Raw genomic sequence first — 20,083 nt, 5'->3', positions numbered from 1 at the left:
AGGTAATATGAATAACCTTGATTATCTTATAACATTAGAACTTGTCAAGCTTTATTTGTCTCATAAGTGTTTTTTGTTGTGCCTGGTGACCAGCACAAGGAGTTGCATGAAACTAATACACCATAACAAACACAACAGGACAGCTATGGAATGTTAAAAGCCATCCAAGCAGGTACCTGCAGATACAGTTTCATGAAAATGCTGTAAACCAGTAAAGATCCAGGATGAAGCTCATTTCCGATCATTTACAAGCAGAGCATCACACACAGCCTCTCATTCCATTCTCATACCCACTCCGACGTGTGCACCCACGCGATCAGTCACTCACATTCACTCAGGTCGTCTGCTATTCTTGCTGATGTCCAGACCATGATGGGATCAGCATCGGAGGAAAATAAAGCTACCCAGCTCAAATTTCTGCAAAGCTCCTTCTCAAGCCTCCTGGGAATGTAAGAATGTACCAACCATTTAGGATATGTGGACCCTCCCTGTGTATTAATTCTACTTGTTTTAGTCTTAACCTCATGGTGTCAAGTAAGGGGTAGAGTTTGGATAAATATGAGGTTGTTGATTATTATCATGATTATTGCCAAATGTGCTTCCTGCATTTAGCTCGGCCAGACTACCAGTAGACTGTGTATTGTTGTTGGCATTGGAGCTGCCTTGTGTTGTCACTGTGATGTTATTGTAGTAATAGAATGCCATTCTGTTTATATTCTTATGCCAAGCAATGTACCCAGAACCGCTCTGAGCACTGTGTATGGCCATATATTAAGGTGCATTCAATGCTAGTACAATTTTATGAGCTTATGTAATGCTGGGCTTTAGGTGTGAAATGCAATCTGTAGTCAGGAGGATTTCTCAGGCTTCCATATTGTGTTTTGTGCAGTTCCTTCTTGCTGTCTATCTACCAAGTGTCACCAAATATGTTAAGGAAAAGAAAGTTAAGTGCTAAAATCATGAAGTGTCTCTTTCATAAAAAACTGAGCAAAATGATTTGGAAATTGACTGAAATTAAGAATTTCTCAAGCTGAAATACTGTCAAAAGTCTCTTGTTCTGATCTCTCAATTGTGAAATTTCAGCCATTTTATAAGAAATTGCATACTCTTTGGTTTTTTGCACTTTTTATCCAGGATACACTAGCAATGTAAAGATGTCACCTTTATTTCTCCTTTGGCTAATTGAAATGAAAAAGAGTCCTAGAGTAGCAATAAAGCTGTGTTCGCACCTCTGATGTAATTGGTCAAGTATTTAATTTGTTTTGAACTGATGGTACACTTTGTGCTACTGAAGTATTGCCCTTAATATTGTAAACCTTTCCGTTACATGTTAAAATTTAGGTGGAGTGATCAAGGAGATTGTATGTGTGTTTGTTTTTTGGACATCGTCTCATTCTGCAGAAACAGTTGCATTGCTATTAAATACAGTTATATACAGTATAATGTTCCTGGCCAGTATTTAAAGTATACTGTATGTAAGGTCATCCTGTGCAACCCTATTTACACTGACTTCTCTTTAAGGCTTTGTACCTGTCCCTGGGCTGTGAGAGTGAACAGGGTTATCATTGCACACAGTGTGTGTCAGGCTTTCATGAATTTACTGAAGAAATCCCTGAGCTCGGCTCTCTGCAGGCGAGATTTGCAGCTGCTGCCTCTGCAAACATTGGCTCTGCATTAGTAGAAAGTCTCCTCTGTGATGCCTCTTGTGTGCCTCCCTGTCTACCTGGGTTTTATCACCCACACCATTACTATCACCTTATCACCCAATGTCCTTTTGTACAGGTGAAAACAGAATCTAGATATGCTGCCTAAATGCATTTTTTTCCAGCCTACACATCACTGTGTGGAAAGCCCACATACTTTAACGTTGCTGTATGTTCTCATAGTATACATGATTTAGTCCACTGCAGGCTTCTCATTCTGTTTTGGTTTCAGCTGATGTGTTTTCCTGCCCGACAGTAGAGACTGTTTGGCAGGTTGTGTCGGCTGGCTTTGAATGTGAGGAAGCAGAGTTGCTTTCTGCTTTGATCAGGAGAGGTGTGAAGTGTAGGAGAATCTGTATTCTTTGTTAGGTGCTTGTTACAGCAGATGCAAAGCTGGTGAAAGCTGTCTATGAGCACATGACTGTGCTTGCATGGAAATTGTGGTGCCATGATTTAATACGAACTTAAATTGGGGAATAATGTGTATGGTAGGAAGTGTTTCCTTTCTGTCCCACACGTAGCCATTCCTCAGACCTTCACTAAAGGCCATACACAATGTATAACATAGTCAAAGCAGCATTACACTGATTTACATCTGCCAGTTCTCTTTTCAGCTAATTAGGCTACATTTCTTAACCTAGTCTATGAAAAGAAACCAATGACCTAGTTAACATTGTCTCCTGGGTTGTACTATTGTGGCTGAAACGGTAATGATTAATAACTGCTTTTTTGCCTGAGAATTTGAGGGAAGTTGCTTTCATTGTTCAATAAATTAGGGAACTAAATACTTCTGTTGTTCTGTTTTTTAAACCAGTATTGTGATATTTTTGCACCCTTAAGACCTTTTGTGGTGTTGCTTGATCGTTCCCACAACTATTAATCACTTTGTTCAAACATTATAGTTACATGAAACTTGCCGCAGTGTTTATTGCATAGAACTCATATATGTGTTTGACCAAAATGTGTAAGCAGCTCTGCATCAGATGAGTTCCTCTATGAAAAATCAGCTAAACACTTCAGAGAGAACAATAACTTAACTTCCTGTCAGTGTGTGAATGTGCATGTCAAATGTCTGTACGGACACTCTATGGGCACATGCACATCCTGTTTGAGTGAATGTGGTTCAGTCTAAGCAGGCAAATGTGCCTGCACCCTGCCGTGAAGAGTGCCCCCAGTGTGCGCTAATGCAAGTCTGTGGTTGTGAGTGAATAATTTAGGACACTGGCATAGTTGGGTGGAGCCTCTATTATTCATGTTTGGCAATGGAACCGACAGATGACTGCTGTTAATATTAAGGACCAGCAGATTCAGACCACTGCCAAGAAACCAGGCAGTCTTCAACACTGTCATGCAGCTATCCTCTGACATCTGCACCCACCACTCCTCTACACTTCTCTGACTCCTCCTCTTCTTTTGCTGTGTCCTTGCTCCCTTGATCTCTGTCCCCTCCATCTGTGAGCATCTTTTTCTCTCTTTTTGTAGAATGTGTCCTTCTCTTTTTACATCTCCAAGTATCTCTGAGTGTGTTTTTATCTGTCTTCTTTTCATTCTTTGAACTCTTAATTCAGTCTCAGGTTCACTTTATTATATCACAAAATACTGTGAGTTAGGAGTTTAAGAAGTATTATTTCTTTTTATTTATAACATGCTCAGTTGGGCCTAAAACATAGCTCAGAGTTATGGAAAGTAATTGTAATTTCTTATATATTTAATTCATTATATCTATGCAGTGTCTGGTGATGTGCCAGATTGGTTGTGTAGTTAGGTAATTACAGGGAGGATTGCTGAGCAGACTAATTTTCCAGGACAGCAGATTTGCACCACTGTCTGCCTTTTGTGTTTGGTGTAGTCCACCAGACCAGACACTGGTTGAACACGACAACCTGATGAGTCTAGCTCTACTTTTCAGAAGTAACTACAGCTCTGTTCCTGTCTCACATTGGGCAGCTGGTCTATCTGTCTCTACCTTCTTTTTAGAGACAACAAATATAGAATCTAATTCTTTCTCAATTTGGGATTAGGTATTGCCCAGGTAATCTGTATAATCTCTATTTTGAACCAGAATCTTATTCCAGTATTATTTGTAATTTGGATTTGGCCCCTCTCCTCCCTTAGTCCCTTCTTTTTAGCCCACTGAGGCAGACTTGCCTCCATGGTGTCATTGCTGCTGCCACTGAATGCCTCTTTTATTAGAGAGATTTGGAGCTGCAGTTGCCACTAATGCCGATGCCATATTGTACCAGTACCCTGCTGTTGCTGCTTCTAATGACATTCTTTGTGTCTCCATCCTCGTGCTTTGCCTCCTCGTCACCTCCTCTCTTCTGAATGGAGGAGTTGTTGTGCTTTTCCATCAAAGGAAGAAAAGAGGCAATGAAAGCAGCAGGCGGTGTTCCCCTTTCCTCCTCAATCGTTCCCTCACCTCCTGGGATGTTTGAAGATACTTTACTCTGTGTGTGTGTGTGTGTGTGTGTGTGTGTGTGTGTGTGTGTGTGTGTGTGTGTGTGTGTGTGTGTGTGTGTGTGTGTGTGTGTGTGTGTGTGTGTGTGTAAACCAGGGCTGCAGATTGTGTATGCATATGTAAGTGGTAGCATATATTAGTACTGTGTAGACTTTTGTGAGTGTTGACATTGAGAGCACTGAACCTCCCAGAGTTCCCAGTTCTCTGGCTCTGAACCTGCAATTCAATCCTCCTATCAACACTTTGGGTAACTTCCTACTCTCATCTGCCTCCACACATCATTTCGCACTGAGACTTGAGTTCTCCTCAGTCATCCTAACTTTCTGCTTCACTCTGCAACTTGGCACAAACACACGCATAACCTCACCAAAAAGCTTTCCTCTGCATCTCATGCCTAATAGCTAATCAATGGATGGAGCCAAGTCTATACAGCCACCCCCACACACCCACGCACACTGCACTTCTGGATTTGTTTTACTTTTACAGTTCCCTATCCCTGGCCTCCACATCACTCAAAAAAAATAACAATCTGTGTGATGAACTGAGAACCCTGACATTTGTCATGGTCTTTGCAACTCATTTTCTTTCACAACTAGAAGCTACACTGACTATGATTTTTTTTTCTATCACAGCATTTCTCCTAAAGAGATGATTGCAACAATAAATGTTGTCTATCAGATGAAAGAGCCATATTAAGTGCCATATTCCTTCACTGGGTTCTTCGTGGCTAGTGGAGTCTGCTCTGAAACAATAGTACGATCAATCTTTGAGATTGGCCCAGAGACATTTGGCAAGTTGGTTAGCGTTAACTTCATCTGAGTTTTAATGTGAAAACACTATTTTGTCTTCTGTGGCTCTGGATGGTTTGAATTTCACCCTGTCTAACATAAAAGGTGTGGTTGAGTTGATTGTGTGAAATGTTGGATCCAGTGTTTGTGCTGCTAAAGGTCAACTCAAAATAAAAAGACAGGATATCAGTCTCAGCAGCTTTGATTTTGACCAGATTTAATTTGACTCTGTCAAGCCCCCCAATTTACTAACAGCATACTGGCAAATTTCTGACATGCTCCTGTTTTATATTTTTTATCACTATCTGAACATTGAGTTGTTAGCTGATTGATTAAGCTTTTGAATTATTTATTTGTGCTTGTCCTTCTAAACACAAAAAGTCACATACAATTCTGGAGACGCCACCATACGTTGTCCAATTATAATTGGGGAAATCCTGTCAAAAAATAGTACAAGTAAGCACTCTTCCAGCAGGCAGACTCTTCAGTGCTGTGTCTCCATAATGTATGCAATGATGAAAACGACTGCAGCCTGCCTCCGCCTGCATGGATATTGAGAGGATATAAATAGCCAGGCCTGGATGAGTGTGCTCTGAGACTGGAACCGCAGCACACAGAGCTCAAACAATAAGCCGTCACCACTACCCTTCCTCCCCTCTGCTTTCTCCAGTCCAGCAGCCTCCCAGAGCTCAAAGAGGAGAGGAGAGGAGAGGAGGGTGGAGAGGGGGTGTACTCTCTCCCTCTTCCTTTCTTTCTTCCACTTCCTGCCTCCCTGCTTTTGTAATCTGTCATCAGCGGCAAGCCCGAGCCTGTCACTTGTTACGTCAGAGGGGCAGGCAGGAGGACTGTCTCCTGTCTACCCTCCTGTCTGTCTGTCTGTCTGACTTTGGTGGGAGAGGTTTCTCTGTCACGCTGCTCTATTTTTCATTCAGTCGGATAAAAATAGGGGTCGACACCGTGGATTAGACACTCGCATGACTCCTTTAATCTGCTGCAAAGAAAAGATACACTTTATTCTCTCTTGCTCAGTTCTGAATTTCAGTGTAACTTTTTCTCGTTTGCCAGTTCATTTTAGCATCTAGTCTGTAAAGGATTTGTGTTAATAGCACATCCAGTTATTTTCTTTATAACCAATACTCCAGTGTGTTTGGTTGGTGTTTCCAGTCACATGCAGACTTAGTGATAAATGATTTGTCTTACGGATTCATTCTGGGTCCGACCGTTATACCTTATCGTTTGTGTCTTATTGTTGGTTAGAAGGAGCAGAGCAAAATGGATATTTGATCAGTAAAACCTAGTTAAGTGTTTTAGTTACAGAAGTGGTCTTCAGCATCAGAGACCATTAGTTCACATCTTAAGACCATTTGATGAATCTGTGTATGAGAAATGTCGTTAACCTTGCTTTTCTCTCTTCCCACAACAATTACAAAATAAGATCCCCCTGAACAGGCTAATTAAATCCAATCTCTACAGTACATCTGCTAGTTAATGCTGTAAATCTGCAATTTTGTTGGGCAGCATTTTAAAACTCAATAAATGTTTTCAGAAGGCCACAAACAAACCTTAACCATCTTTCTCTCTAAATCAGAGACAAAAAAGAGAGGAAAGAGTTTCTGTGGGACAGTGAAAACAGCACCTTTGCTGGAAACAGGTGACGATGACTAGAAACGTTTCATATGGCAGATGGCAGAGGGACCCACACAGTCGTAATAACTGAGTAAGCCACAGTGTCTCTCTTAACTTCCTTCACTCTCTTCTGCCTTTCCGTTCTAGATTTTAGCATCCTACCAAGCACTGGTCTGTGCCAAGGAGAACTTGGTTTCTTCCGGTGACGTCTCCCCAATATATTCTGAGGAATCTCTTTCAGGGACATAAAATCAGTCCATGCTATTGTCTGAATTTTTGTTTGTAGTAATTAGTCCCTGGCATCATCTTCCCAATCACTCACAGATCATGAGAAATGGTATGCTGTGATTGTTTTGGGCACCAAGTGTGTCATGTGTCTCGGCCAAGTTACAGCAAGAACTTATAACAAGGCTAAATGAATATATGTAGATTCCAATATGATGCTTGCATCTCACTTCACTCCTCACAAGACGCAAGTCTGGTACTTGATATTGCAGCACAATATTATATGCAACTCTTCTAATAGATGGGCAAATGTACAACCTTTTTTTGCAGACACGATTTTAGACCTTTAGTTAGAAACTAATATTTTAAATCAAAATTTTGCATGTACTGTCAATCCTGGTCAGCACTGCTCTCTGACATTTTTAGGCATTTTCAGTTTAATATTTTGGTTTATTGGAAGAACACTGAGTGGGATTTTTTCTGAGAAGGTGGAGAAACATTGTTGTATGGTGATTTTGCCCTCACCCCTGCGCTGAACAGTCTGTCACAGTCATGTGATCACTGAAGCATGTGGAAACCCAGCGGTGACTGCTTGCTGTGGTGGAAGACAGCTCGCCCAGATGAAAAGGACGTGAGGACAATGAGGATTATTAAACGTCTGGGGAAGCTGCTTGCATTTCTGGGCGCATTATCTCTCTGCATTTGCACTAATTGATGCCTACTTCCTACATCCTTGTGGGGGGTCTCTTGGTACATAGATGGACACACACATCCACATCATTGCAAATACAGAGACAAAGACGTACACACCATAAAGGCTGCCTGCTGCCATATCTGCTCGTGGCCATTTTGGTGCACTGGTGTCTTTAAATACAGCTACAGTACTGGTAAATTGTACGGCTTATGTATTGTTGCATTTTTTTTAATTTTATGTATTGTCCTTAGTAGGATAGATAAGACTTTGTCCTGTTGTGTTGCAGGGTTTGAATCACAAATGGTTGTTATTAAAAAAAAAAATATATATATATATATATATATAATTTATTTTTTATTTTTCTCTGACACCTGTCCTCTCATGGGATGACTGTGCTACCCTATCAGAAGCAGTTGTTCAATTTTTAATTGGCATTTTTGTGTGAGCGTGTGTACATCTGTGCTTTGAGTGTGTGTGTGTGTGTGTGTGTGTGTGTAGAATATTTTGTTTCACTGTGTCATGTACTTTTTTTGTAACATTTTAATGTTGTAATGTTTTTATTGTGACCTGCTAAGGGACTGCAGATGGAAATTAGCTTAAAGCATGCATCAAATGGAAACATTTATGTTTAATATTGTACATGGTCCCTTTTTAAATAAACTGACAATAATAATGAAACTGTCAGCCTGTTTGTCATGTTGTGTGCTATAATTTAACAAAGACATAGTCTGGTTAGCCACAATTGCACCTATTCTTGGCTTCCACCAAAAATGACCTTCAAAATTTCCTTTGTTCATGTTGTATTGTTTAGACATGCTTCAGCATAGTCACTGTAAACCAAAGCTCACAGTCTAAAGAGCAGAACGGTCAAATATGTTTTGTCTGTCTCAGCTGAAAATCTAAAATGCAAATTTTGTTTAATATCATACACAAGGAAAGACACTGAAATGCATTTTATCTCTTTTGTATACATATCTGTAGTTGCATATTCCCCAGCTCCGGGTGTCATATTTCTTTAATGTTTGTCATAGACACCACCCAATACACATGTTAAGTTCTTTGCATACGGGGAAATGCGATGCAGCCACGAGTCATTTGTTGTTGACAGTTCCATGCTGTCCACTCGGCCGAGCCTCGAGCTCTGTGAGCGTTTTTTGTGAGCTTGTACTGTATATTTGCATACCCAGCAGGTCACATTTCCATATTTTTTCCCCCCGTTTCTTTTTGCTCCCAGTCCACTCAACAGTACAGACTTTGTACTGAGCCGATAGATGCCCTATACTTGTGATGCTCCCATAATAATGTTCCCTGTGAGAGAAAAGATGTTGCTGAGGTATTTTGTTTAATGGTTGCCAATACACAGCATATCCCTACAAACTATAATAAATATGGTAATACAACAAAGTTTATGGCAGAAATGCTGCTAGGCCCATCCACCAATTGCCACCGCTTGACAATGCTGACATGGTAAAGCTGCAAATGGTAAATGGTAGCAGCATCTTCCTGATCACCGTCACCTGCAAGATTTGGGAATAAAAAATGGTGACTGATGAGCTTTCCAGCTCATGTATTTACATTACGTCATCAACACTGTAATTTTAAAAAAAACAAAGAAAAAGTTTGCCAACGCTTAGCTTTTGTGGAAATCCACCACAATACTGTAAATAAACCTTTTTAGTACAAACAGATTTGCTATACAGATTAATTCGCATTTCATTTTCTTCTTCATTTTCATTTATTTATTTTTAAAATGGAACAGTTCATATTAATGTACATTTTTATGTAAATACGAGAGATTATAGCCATGTAGCTAATTTCCATCTCAAGTCCCATTGGCAGATCAAAGATAGAATAACATAAAACCATAACTAAATAAATAACATAAAACCATAATTGAAAAAAAAAAGATATACATATGTGTGTGTGTATATGTATGTGTGTATATATATATATATATATATATATATATATATATATATATATACACATACACACACACCTACATATACACACATATATACAAGAACAACAACAGCAAAGGATAACACATAGTGGACATAACCAACAAAAGCTGGTAAACCAAAGCAGCTTGCAACACGATTATATTCTCTTTGTTACTATTTTAATTGAGATATTTCAGTAGTTGTTATCGACTCCTCTCAAATCTCCTATCAATCTGTAACAACACAAGTGGTGTAATTTAGTTATGGATTGAGTGTGATTGTTTGTAGAGGGAAGTGTAGCTGGGTGTCCAGGCCTGTTTGCGTCCGCCCAGCTGTGGCCAAGCAGTCAGGTCCTACAGGAAGCCAATCAGTCACAGACAGGTCTATACGTAAGCCGATGTTTATCTTTGTGTCTGCATCCTACATCGGTTTAACAAACCACAATTCTCGTTTTCAAAGTAGGTCAGCCAGACCGACCAAAGAAGACAGACACTTGACATGACATGCACGTTCATGAAAATGAACTACACAGATAAAGTTTAATTCAAAACTGGACTCTGTGAACAGTATGAGACACTAAGTACATTGTTGACGATTGCTAAAAGTTTTTCAATGTATATGCAACTTTGCGTTTCTCTACTTGTTCATTGCATGTGTTCTTAGTTTAAGTGCATGGGTTTTAAAAATACATGGCTATTGATTTGAGTTCTGTTGAGAGAAGACTTTTAGCAATGATGAAAAGTAAATAGCTGCTTTCGCTCAGATTTAATGCATAGCTGCATTATAACAAATGTAAAACAATGAAACATTTAGTATCTTGTATAGAGCTCTGTTTGCAGTCAGCTGTGTGGCATTTCTTGACTAGCCAGACTTGGAATTTGATGGGAATGTTGTTTACTGGTTAATATATATAATGATGTCCCTTGTTGAGTGTGATGGGAGCTGTTGTTTAAGTGGGCTCAGCCAATTGAATTTCCCTCAGGGCAATTAATGACATCCTGATTTAAACAGATGTATGTTATGGGGCAAGCTAAATTGTCACCCCAAGTAAAAGTAGACTTTTATAACCTCTTGTAGAAGCTCTGCTATTAGACTGTAATCTGTGGATGGCCTTGAGCCTGCCCTGGTCCAGAGACTTCTGTTTACATAACCTGAGGCTTTGTCACAATACTTTTAGAAACTGACAACAGCAGTCTAAGTCAAACACCATCATTGTCTTGTAGTTTCTGTTGAAGCTTTAATTTATCCAGGAAAAGCTGACAGAGCAACAATCAACTAAACTTTCTCACAGTTGCTGGCATGTGGTAGGTGTCTGGTACAAATAGTCCTGCTATTCTTGGATTGGGTGTCCGCTATTAAGAGCTGGATTAGAGTGTAAGCTAAATTTTCAAAATTGTAACTTGCTACTGAATCACAAATATGGAGCTCCATCAAGTGATGCATCTTACAGCTCCTCCACTGACAAGAAACTGGGGAGTAGTTTGTATTATTATTGAATGGAGATTAAAGCTTTTACGTCTAGATGAGCTTCATTTCAAGGCAGAGCCAGCAGTTGTAAATTACAAAATGGGCTGTAACTGTAATTACTGTCTGTTCTGTCAATGGATCAAGTCAGTCTCACATTTCAGAGCAGCTTGTCTGTCTTCTGTGGGAAATGACTGAAAAGTAAAAAGTAAATATTGCAAAGTTGTGTTCAAACTCTGCTGCACAGGAAACCCATATGACAGCAGAGTTCCAAGTGAATCACATTAACTCCTGTACAACTTCTAAAGCATTTGTCAGTTTTCCCAAGACTGACCATGTATAGTTTCAAAATTTAGTTATTTTTTTTCTCTTTCAACAAAGTGGAGGAACGGCAGCATTCTGCATTACGGCACCTTCCTCTGATAGTTTTCCTCCTGATATACGTAGGAGTCATCTTTTGTTCACTGCTATCTCAATAGTCTTTTCAAAAATGATTCATTTTCGAACACCCTTGTAAAGATTTGTTTTTAAGAATGCCTGGACATCTTATAGCAGAGACACACACCTGTCAGGATGTTTTTGATTGCTCTCTGTAGCTGTGTCCCTTAGTGAACAGAAAATGGTGGCACCAGGATTTGGGATAGTGGTGTTGCACAGAAACAAAAATTTTAGTCTCTAAGTGGAACTACATGAATTTGTCTCCGAGGCACACTGCGCTGAAACCGTAATGCGTGTTAGATGAGCACCCCACACTCATTTAGTCACTTTAATCTGGATTCATCAAAGTGCAGTAGAGTGCAGCAGTTGATATGAATCACACACACTTGTGCAGACAGTTGAAAAAGAACAGGCTTTAACACACAACGCTTCCTATAATAAAAATGGCACATAAGACAAACAGTAGTAATATTACTGTTGTCTGGCACAGCAAAGGAAACAGCAGGGCTACATCAAAGGATGCTGTTACGTCACTTAGTTTGTTGCCATGACACTGTTACCAGCAGCTCTTGTCACACAGAGGAAGATGAGTAGGAGGAGGGCATGTGGAGAAGGAAGTGATTTCCATTCATGTGTGGCGCATCTGGTAGCCGGAGTGAACTAGAATGCTAAATGTGCACTTTGATGAGTGACGTTAACATATGAAAAGCCATGCAGTCAGACATTTTATTAACACGATCCAGTTGGTTGGGTTAAGTGCTCATCTGGCACCTTATCTTGAGGATTCATATCAACAATTGTTATTGTAGAAGAGTTGTTTGTTGCACAGCTGTTACCACAGTGTATGTACACATTAACTGGCAGTGCTTTGTCTCCAGTCCAAGCCAGCCAAGCAGCATTATATCAATTCTCATGTTAATCCTAAAATCCTGTCTCAGTGGTATATCAGCTGTTGAACAGTGTCTTGACGTCCAATAAGCTTTCAAGCCGGACACACTTATTTTTTGGCGTAGTGTTATCGTCAGTCTGAACACAGCTTCAGTTTTCTGCATCGATGCTTAGCAAGAATAATGTTACGCAGTACTACAATATAATATTTTCTTTGTTGCTTAGCATTAAACATGCCTGTATCACAATGCATTCTTTGTCAGTATCTGTCTTATTCTATCTTCTACTCTCTGAGAAACTTGCTGAAGTGTTGTCAAATTGTATACGATGTCTCTCCTCTACAGTCTACTAGAGAAAATTGAAGATGTCACGGGCCCTAACTGAGTACCACTTGGCTAACTTAAGGAGAGTGGTGTGAGCAGTGTGATGTTGAAACTATTGAATAGCTCGCAGGCATTTCTCAGCACCGGAGAGAGATAAGAATAGCACTCACTTGTCTCTCCTCTATTGGCCAGCAAGTGTGGCTGTGGGTTGGTGAGCTGCGTTGCTCTGTTCCGGCAGTGCTGCTTTAGACGTAAAGAATGGCAAAGGGAAAGAAGCGAGTGCCCTCTGGGTTCACCAGAACAGCCTGGCCGCAGATATATTTGGCTCCATCAGTTTGCATACAGCTCTCCGATGGTCTGCAATTAGGCTGTTTCCTGTTTCAACACAGGATATGGTAGTGCTGTGAAGCCTGGCCATAGATGCTCTCAGGGAGAATGCCAACCAGTAGCCAAGCCCTCGGAAGGAGATGCATCATTTTCAGGCATCTAAAATTACACAGGGCCCTAAGTTACTTTGTAAGTGGAAAAACAACTGGCTTACACTCAGTGAACAAAATTTTCTGTGAAACAGAATCGGAGTGAAAGCTCGGAGCTTTTAGTAATTACATCCACTTAAGATATGCAGGGGAATTTAAAGGGAGGCATACGATTAAAGAATATATTATTATTTTGGATGTTTGAGCTATGAGTTATACCTAAGTTGTTTTGTTCCCTGTTTGTAGTGACCTGTTCTGACCTGACTTTATCAAGAGCAGTTGTAGTCCGTCTGAAGGTCAACCAGAGTACCTACGCTCACTTTGGATTCCAAGTACAGCCCCCCCCCCCCCCCCATCTCATACAAAGCACTGGAAAATATGTGTTGGCTACTTCCTTCTTCTCACTCTCCACCCTCCCCATTTCAGCTTCCTGTTCTCTGGACTGGTCGGAAGTTTGATGGTTTGAGTGGAGGGTATGGCAGGAGACCTTATTCAGTTGCTGTTGCATCTTCAGATTACTGTAATGTCAAGCATTCTGCCATCGACTTGTCAGTATGTCTTGACATAGAACATTTCATATTATATTTTTCATACGGTGTCCCAGTTTGGCAGATACACTAAAGATAATACAGCACACAGATATGGGTTAACTTAGGCACACATCTAAACACACCCCGCGTCAGGCACACAGAAGCACATTATACAGTGTTCTACTCACACACTTCAGCAGAGATGATCCACTGGTCACACAGTGAAAAAAAACCCAATCATACATGAACTCGCTCTAGGTGCATTTAAAAAACAGATGCACACTTTTCACTTCATGCCTTCTTTTCCATTCTCGTTCTTTACTCTCTTCTCTGTCTGCAATCGTCCATCTCTCTCCCTCTCTTCCTCCTCTCTGTCACTGTATCAAGGTCACCTTTAAAAGACTGGTAAATGGCTGCAGAAGCAAGATGCTCAACAGAGTCTGATATCACTGAGCAGCCTTCTCTTCATTTAGTATCTCACAGTTTCAGACTTGCACCTAATCTGTAGAACAGTCCTAGATCAAGGAGTGTTTTATCCACAGCTTACTTCATTTGTCAGAAGGACAAATTGGGCGAATGAATTTGGGAGATTCTATTTGATGTACATTGAGAATCGGCAACATTAAGTATTATAAATGGAAATTTGACTTAAATTTGGCTTTAATGCCTTTTCTTCAGGGAAATGGGCACAGTGGCTGCCTAACAGTGTAGAAGCCCTGCTGAGTTTTTGCACAGTCTGTGTGCTAGAAAATGATTTGTTCCCTGAGATCTTTACATTGCTGTTGCTGTAGCTGATGCAGCGCTCGTGCGTGTGACATTTGATATACTACCTCATGACTACTAGAGGGGAACACTGAGATTTTGTTAATCGTTGAAATTTTTTGAGGTGTAGTATTACATACTGCAAATAATTTTTTTAAAAAACTGTTGCCTTCATCGTTATGGCAGTCTGTATTTACACCATGTATACCCACATGTACAGAAAGGCCATATATAATGTATTGCACCACTAGCTTTCCTCCAGAGAAACACGGTGACTCTATCATTCTGGGGCCAGAACACATTTTCAGCTATTCTGCGTGCTCAAAAACATACTTGCTCATATTTTGGTTCCGCGGCGATACCTCTATCCACCTTTGTTAGAATGCAAATGCATGTCTGATTTGGCTACACTGATGCTCATGGCTCCCTTTATGTAATGTCATAATTAAAATCCTCTCTACACCAGGGCCAGTGATATTGCCAAATCCAAATTTTGAAGTTTTGAATTGTTCCATTGATATGTTGTTGGTACTGGTTATATTAGCAAATCTCAGCTGTAGACTAAACAAGAAAATGCTACTAGGCAATTTGAACGCCAGAATGTTGTAAGAACAAAATTTTTCTGTGATTGACAACATGACAAGATTTGGTAAAATATGGCTTTCTGTAATAATCAGTGCCAGCTGAGGCCTAAAGATTCTTATCCACTCTTGCATATTTATCAAATCAAAACTTATCTGTGGTGCAGAGAAAGCTACAAAATTGTAAATGAACAGGCTGTTGGTTGAATTTCTAATGCCCTGCCTTTTGTGTTTCAGCTCTGATGGTACTAGCTGAACAGTGACCGCTACCTTCCTGAGGACACCTGCTGCCCAATTCCCTTCATCATGTCTGGGATCCACGTAAGTAAAGCATGGAGTGCAATTTTTTTTTCTCCTTTTTATGTGCATGAGAAGGAAAACATTTCTCTCTCATTCTTCTCTCTACATTTCATAAATTGTTTGTTGAGCCAACTAAATCTAAAATAACACGACACAACAGGTACAGTCAGTTGACAACAAAAAATTCCAACACTTCAAGAGGCCTTTTCAGTAGAAGTTACTGAGCACAAGCATGTTTTCTTTGTCCAAAGGCATTTATATTTGTCTTTACTGTCAGTTCCTGATACCGAATCACTGAATGCATATTCTATTGTCACACATGTCTGAAGTTGTTCTTGATAAGTGCAAATTTTATGAAAACTTTACATATAAATTATTTTACAACCTCCCCAAAATAGTTCAAGCAGTCTCTTCTGCCTATTGAGGTATGCCAAAGATTAAATTATTAACCCACCTTTTATGAAGACCTTCCTTCATTTGAAAAACGGCTTCAGTTACAAAATTACTTGTTCCCACCTGGAGGTTACTACTTCACAGTGACAGCTGTTAGGTTTTGTTGCTGTTGTTTAATTTAAATGATAAAGTTCACTCTCTAAAAATTCTCTGTAGCATACTCTTCTTTGATCTGAAATTTTTTTTGACTGTTTGATCGCTGTGTAATGTTTATTTTTCTATGTTTACTTTGAACGTCAAAGTTGAACTTAACAGTCTTTCGTGTTTGTTCCTGTCTCTGTATTAGTCTGTACCCCATCATCAAACTGAAGCAGCACAGTTTTCACTTTATTACAAACTGCATTCCACATTCCACTTCACTCTCATGGAGTTTGCTTCACAGCTGCTGTATGAATAACACTCCATATTAGTAAGGAAGGTCGAAGTTAAAAAGGAAAATGTGGAAGTAGCTGTAATTAATGTTTTTAGGAACACCAAGGCTGAGATTTGACTAAATAATTTGACTATGTGACCATGGGAAGTCTCAGGGAAATGTAATCACATCACACAGGAAAGTGGAGTATTTTCTTGCGTTGGTCTGTTAACATACTTGGCTTGTACATGTTGCATTTTTTAAAATTTATTTTTTCTTCTTATGCTTTCTTATGAGGTTTTTGGAGTTTTAATTGTGTTTGTCAGTGAATCAAAATTGCAGCTAAAGGCTCATGTTATAGTACATAATGAATAACCATTTGTCATTACTTAGGTTATTTGAGCATCAAGACCCTGTGCTTTATAGTAACATAAACGTATTGTGCAGTGAGTGTGGTCCTTGCTTAGAACTGATGATGTGTTTCTAAAGTTACATAGTGAGTGTCTGTAAGGATGCCACGTGGCCAGAGGCCAATTTGACCCAGAATATTTTGAGGTGCAGCACCGTGATCTATTGGTAATGTTACCAACTCGTGACCAAAAGGTCAAACATATAGTGTTGTGTTTATATCAACATCTAGCCCTCCTGTGAAAATTTTTTTTTTTAAAAACTTAAGCAAGCAAACACAGTGAAGCACAGATGGCATCAAACTTAGCTGTGACTTTCCTCCCCAGCTGTTTTGTGTGTTGCACTTGGTTGCATTTTAAATTAGTAAAGATCCTCAAGGAAATATCCTCTTGAAATACAATCTGTGTAGCAAAACTCATTTCAATAAATGAAGTCCTTCATGTGATCACATGGAAATTAATAACACCAGGGATGTTTGGTTTTGCTGTGTGTGCGTGACGCTTGGTAGCAGCCGTCAGCAATGGTCCAAACTCATAATACACTATTGACTGAGACTGCATGAAACATATTCAGCCTCTGTTCTGAATAAAACAGCTTGTTCAAGGAACGTACTCGCTCACTCACACCTGTGCTTTGTACTCTGGCTTTGTCCTTTCATCTCATTCAGGTTACTGAGGCGTGATTTTGATCACACCACTGTGCTCATCTAACAGCGCAAACTGAATACACTTACCTTCCTTCTGTTTTCTGTCATTTGCATTCGTCTCTTGCATCTGCTGCCTTTATTGTCGTCAGAGCAACTCGCAGTACAGATTATTGGCCATACAGAGCTTCAAGAGGTTTGCTGAAATTCAAAGTCACTGTTGTGAGACACTGATATCACAGATTATTGTGGGCCATAAAGACCTCCCACACCTGCACAGATTTTTCTGGCTATTGAGATCTCTACTTATTGTAAAGTTTGGCAGAGCAACACATGAAATTATCTATCAAGAATTTTTGTCTGTAATTTCAAGTATTGCGATTTGGAAATGGCTAATTTTAGGGAGGAGGGGTTGAGGGCATGAAGTTAAAAGGAAAAATGTGGAAGTACTTGCTTTTTCAGATAAGCTCTGATGTAGTGAATATCAAGCTCAGGTGACTAATAGACAGTATGGACTATATGAATCATAGTCAATACCAGCTAACAAATAAAAAAAATACATCATGCCAGATTGAGACAATTTACTGAAGACTTTTGTCTATTTTTCCTCTCCTAAATGGCTAAATTTTAGTTTGTTTAATCTGGAAAGTGTAAACTGTTGAAGTAACTCAGAAATTCACTCATAAAACACCATAAAAACCCCAATACCTTAACAAACCTAGCCCTGTCCTGTTAGCTGGTTTCACAAGTTTAACAGAACTCGGTAGCTGCCAAGCTTATTTCCAGTGTAACTGATGTGATTTAGTGGGGAAATTACATTCACATCACATATTTGAATGTGTTCACTTTTGTCATTTTATTACTATTTCACCCACAGTCATCTAGCAAAACAACAATAAATGTTCTAAAATGGACTGTAAATAATGTAAATAAGCCTCAGTTTCCTCGAGTGAACTTGTTTAAATTTTGATTATATTTTAATTTTTAGGAACTCTGCGGGTTCTGTGGTAATTTTTAAGGGACAGCTACCATTACAGCCTTTTGTTTATGTTAAACAGTCTTCTATCTGCACTTGAAAACTTAAACTCCTCTCCCCCCAGCGTCACAGCTTCTATAGTTACTGCTGTCTTTATGAGTAGCAGTCAGCCTTTTGCCAAAATTCATATAACCACCTTGGGCTCTGTTGATCTCTGCCTTTGAAGTGGCTGATGTTAGCATGCACAGCTGCACAGAGATAAATTATTGCCTGAAATCCAAGCCACACCTTCTGTGCATGCACTCAATTTAATTTCTGAGATATTGATCATGCCCCCCCCTCAAGTAATTATAAGTTTCTGTGGCAATTGCTGTGTGTGAAAATCATAATTGGATCTCTACTTTGTGTTTTAATATATGAATTGTTTTTACAAGGTTCAAATTTAGGTTCTTTATTACTTTATTTGTTCAAGTTTTTGGGGATTTTACATAGCTAACTGTGCTGGACAAACTCATTCACAGCAGAAGATAAATCACATCTTTGGAATTTGGGAGAGAAACACACAACATGGGATGAACAAACTCCCCAAAGAAAGATTTGAACCAAGAACTGTCTTGCTGTCGGGCTGTGGTGTAAATGACTGAACTGCAAGATCATAACACTGCAGAGCTGAACTTGCTGTCTGGTTAACCATTTCTGTGTCTTCCTGCCTGAGTGTCTCATTATCTCTAATTTTGAGTTTTACTGTGTGTTCGAACTAGTTTAGTTCAGCTCCTAATGTTAAACTAAATTGCATTCATGTTAAATGTTGGTCTCTTTGTGTCTTGTGTGATGCAGACGCCATGGTCGACTGGCACAGAGTGTGTAGCCAAGTATAATTTCCAGACTGCCAACGAACAAGACCTGCCCTTCTGTAAAGGAGATGTACTGACCATCATCGGTGTCACCAGGGTAAGAAAATGGGTATCTCAGAATATATGGTGGTTATAAGCTAGAAGTGCACTCAGAGACTGTAAACCTCGGCCAAGGCCAATGCCCTATCTCACAATTTGAAAGAATGAGATCTGGATCCCCACCGAAATGTAATGAGCTTTTCCTTTGCCTGAGCTCCATAGTTTCATTGAATTTGGCCTCATCATTTTCACGTAATATTGCTAACAGACAAATGGAAGCATAACCTCCTTGGTGGAGATATTGATGCACATTGTCCAATAAACCCTCGGAGCTGCTGTCCTGGCAAAACGATTTTGGTTCAAGGAGTGAATTAATTTTTGAAATGCTTTTATTTGCTTCTTCATAATGTGGGATCATAAATGGATCCACTTTTAGTTGCCCCAATTAAAGGTTTTGACTGAATACAGGAATGTATACTGAAAGGACACATTTTTCTTCTTGCTTTAAATATGTAGCAATGCAACAATCTCATGTGGACTGCAGTTTCTATGTATATATGTCTCCTGACTTTTTTGTATTTCTTTTTAAGCTGAACTCTGAGCCAGTACTTGTAGTTCATGAAGTCGCTTAAGGACAGCCAAAACATACTGCCCCTAATAAAGATTTGATAATTGCAGAACAATCAGAACAACATGTTGTTGCCAAATACGTTGAGTTTATGTCAGCATGGTACAAAACAAAGAGCTTCATGAAAAAGCGTATTGGCTTTTAAAAATCTTAAAATTCCAGCAAGTAAGTAATTCCATCAAACAGCTTTGTAGCCCCAGTCAGTGGGTTACGTTATAGCTGGAGGCGCTTTCTTGTATTTCTGCTACAGATGCACAGCAGCAGGTGTAGTGGTTAGCGCTTTCGCCTTGCAGCAAGAAGATCCCTGGTTCGAGTCCCAGCTTGCCTGGGATCTTTCTGCATGGAGTTTGCATGTTCTCCCTGTGCATGTGTGGGTTTTCTCCGGGCACTCCGGCTTCCTCCCAGTCCAAAAATACACTGAGGTTAATTGGTTACTCTAAATTGCCCGTAGGTGTGAATGCGAGCGTGATTGTCGTCTGTGTTTGTGGCCCTGTGACAGACTGGTGACCTGTCCAGGGTGTCCCCTGCCTT

The 20,083-nt window shown here is 39.8% G+C and overlaps 1 protein-coding gene across 1 annotated transcript in view; it reads left to right on the top strand.

Annotated features, from left to right (window-relative positions):
- LOC110967146 (tyrosine-protein kinase CSK) overlaps positions 1-20,083 on the top strand; it is a 46,662-nt gene that overhangs the window by 11,207 nt on the left and 15,372 nt on the right. Inside the window, exons 2-3 of the mRNA XM_051941466.1 lie at positions 15,137-15,220; positions 18,869-18,982. Of these exons, the coding sequence (XP_051797426.1) occupies positions 15,206-15,220; positions 18,869-18,982 (129 nt within the window). The 5' untranslated portion in view covers positions 15,137-15,205. The remainder of the gene's footprint in view (positions 1-15,136; positions 15,221-18,868; positions 18,983-20,083) is intronic.

Source organism: Acanthochromis polyacanthus, chromosome 2, assembly GCF_021347895.1.
Source record: "Acanthochromis polyacanthus isolate Apoly-LR-REF ecotype Palm Island chromosome 2, KAUST_Apoly_ChrSc, whole genome shotgun sequence".
Lineage (NCBI taxonomy): Eukaryota > Metazoa > Chordata > Actinopteri > Pomacentridae > Acanthochromis > Acanthochromis polyacanthus.
Note: the sequence above shows the minus strand (reverse complement) of the source record. Positions and strands in the feature narration are given on the sequence as shown.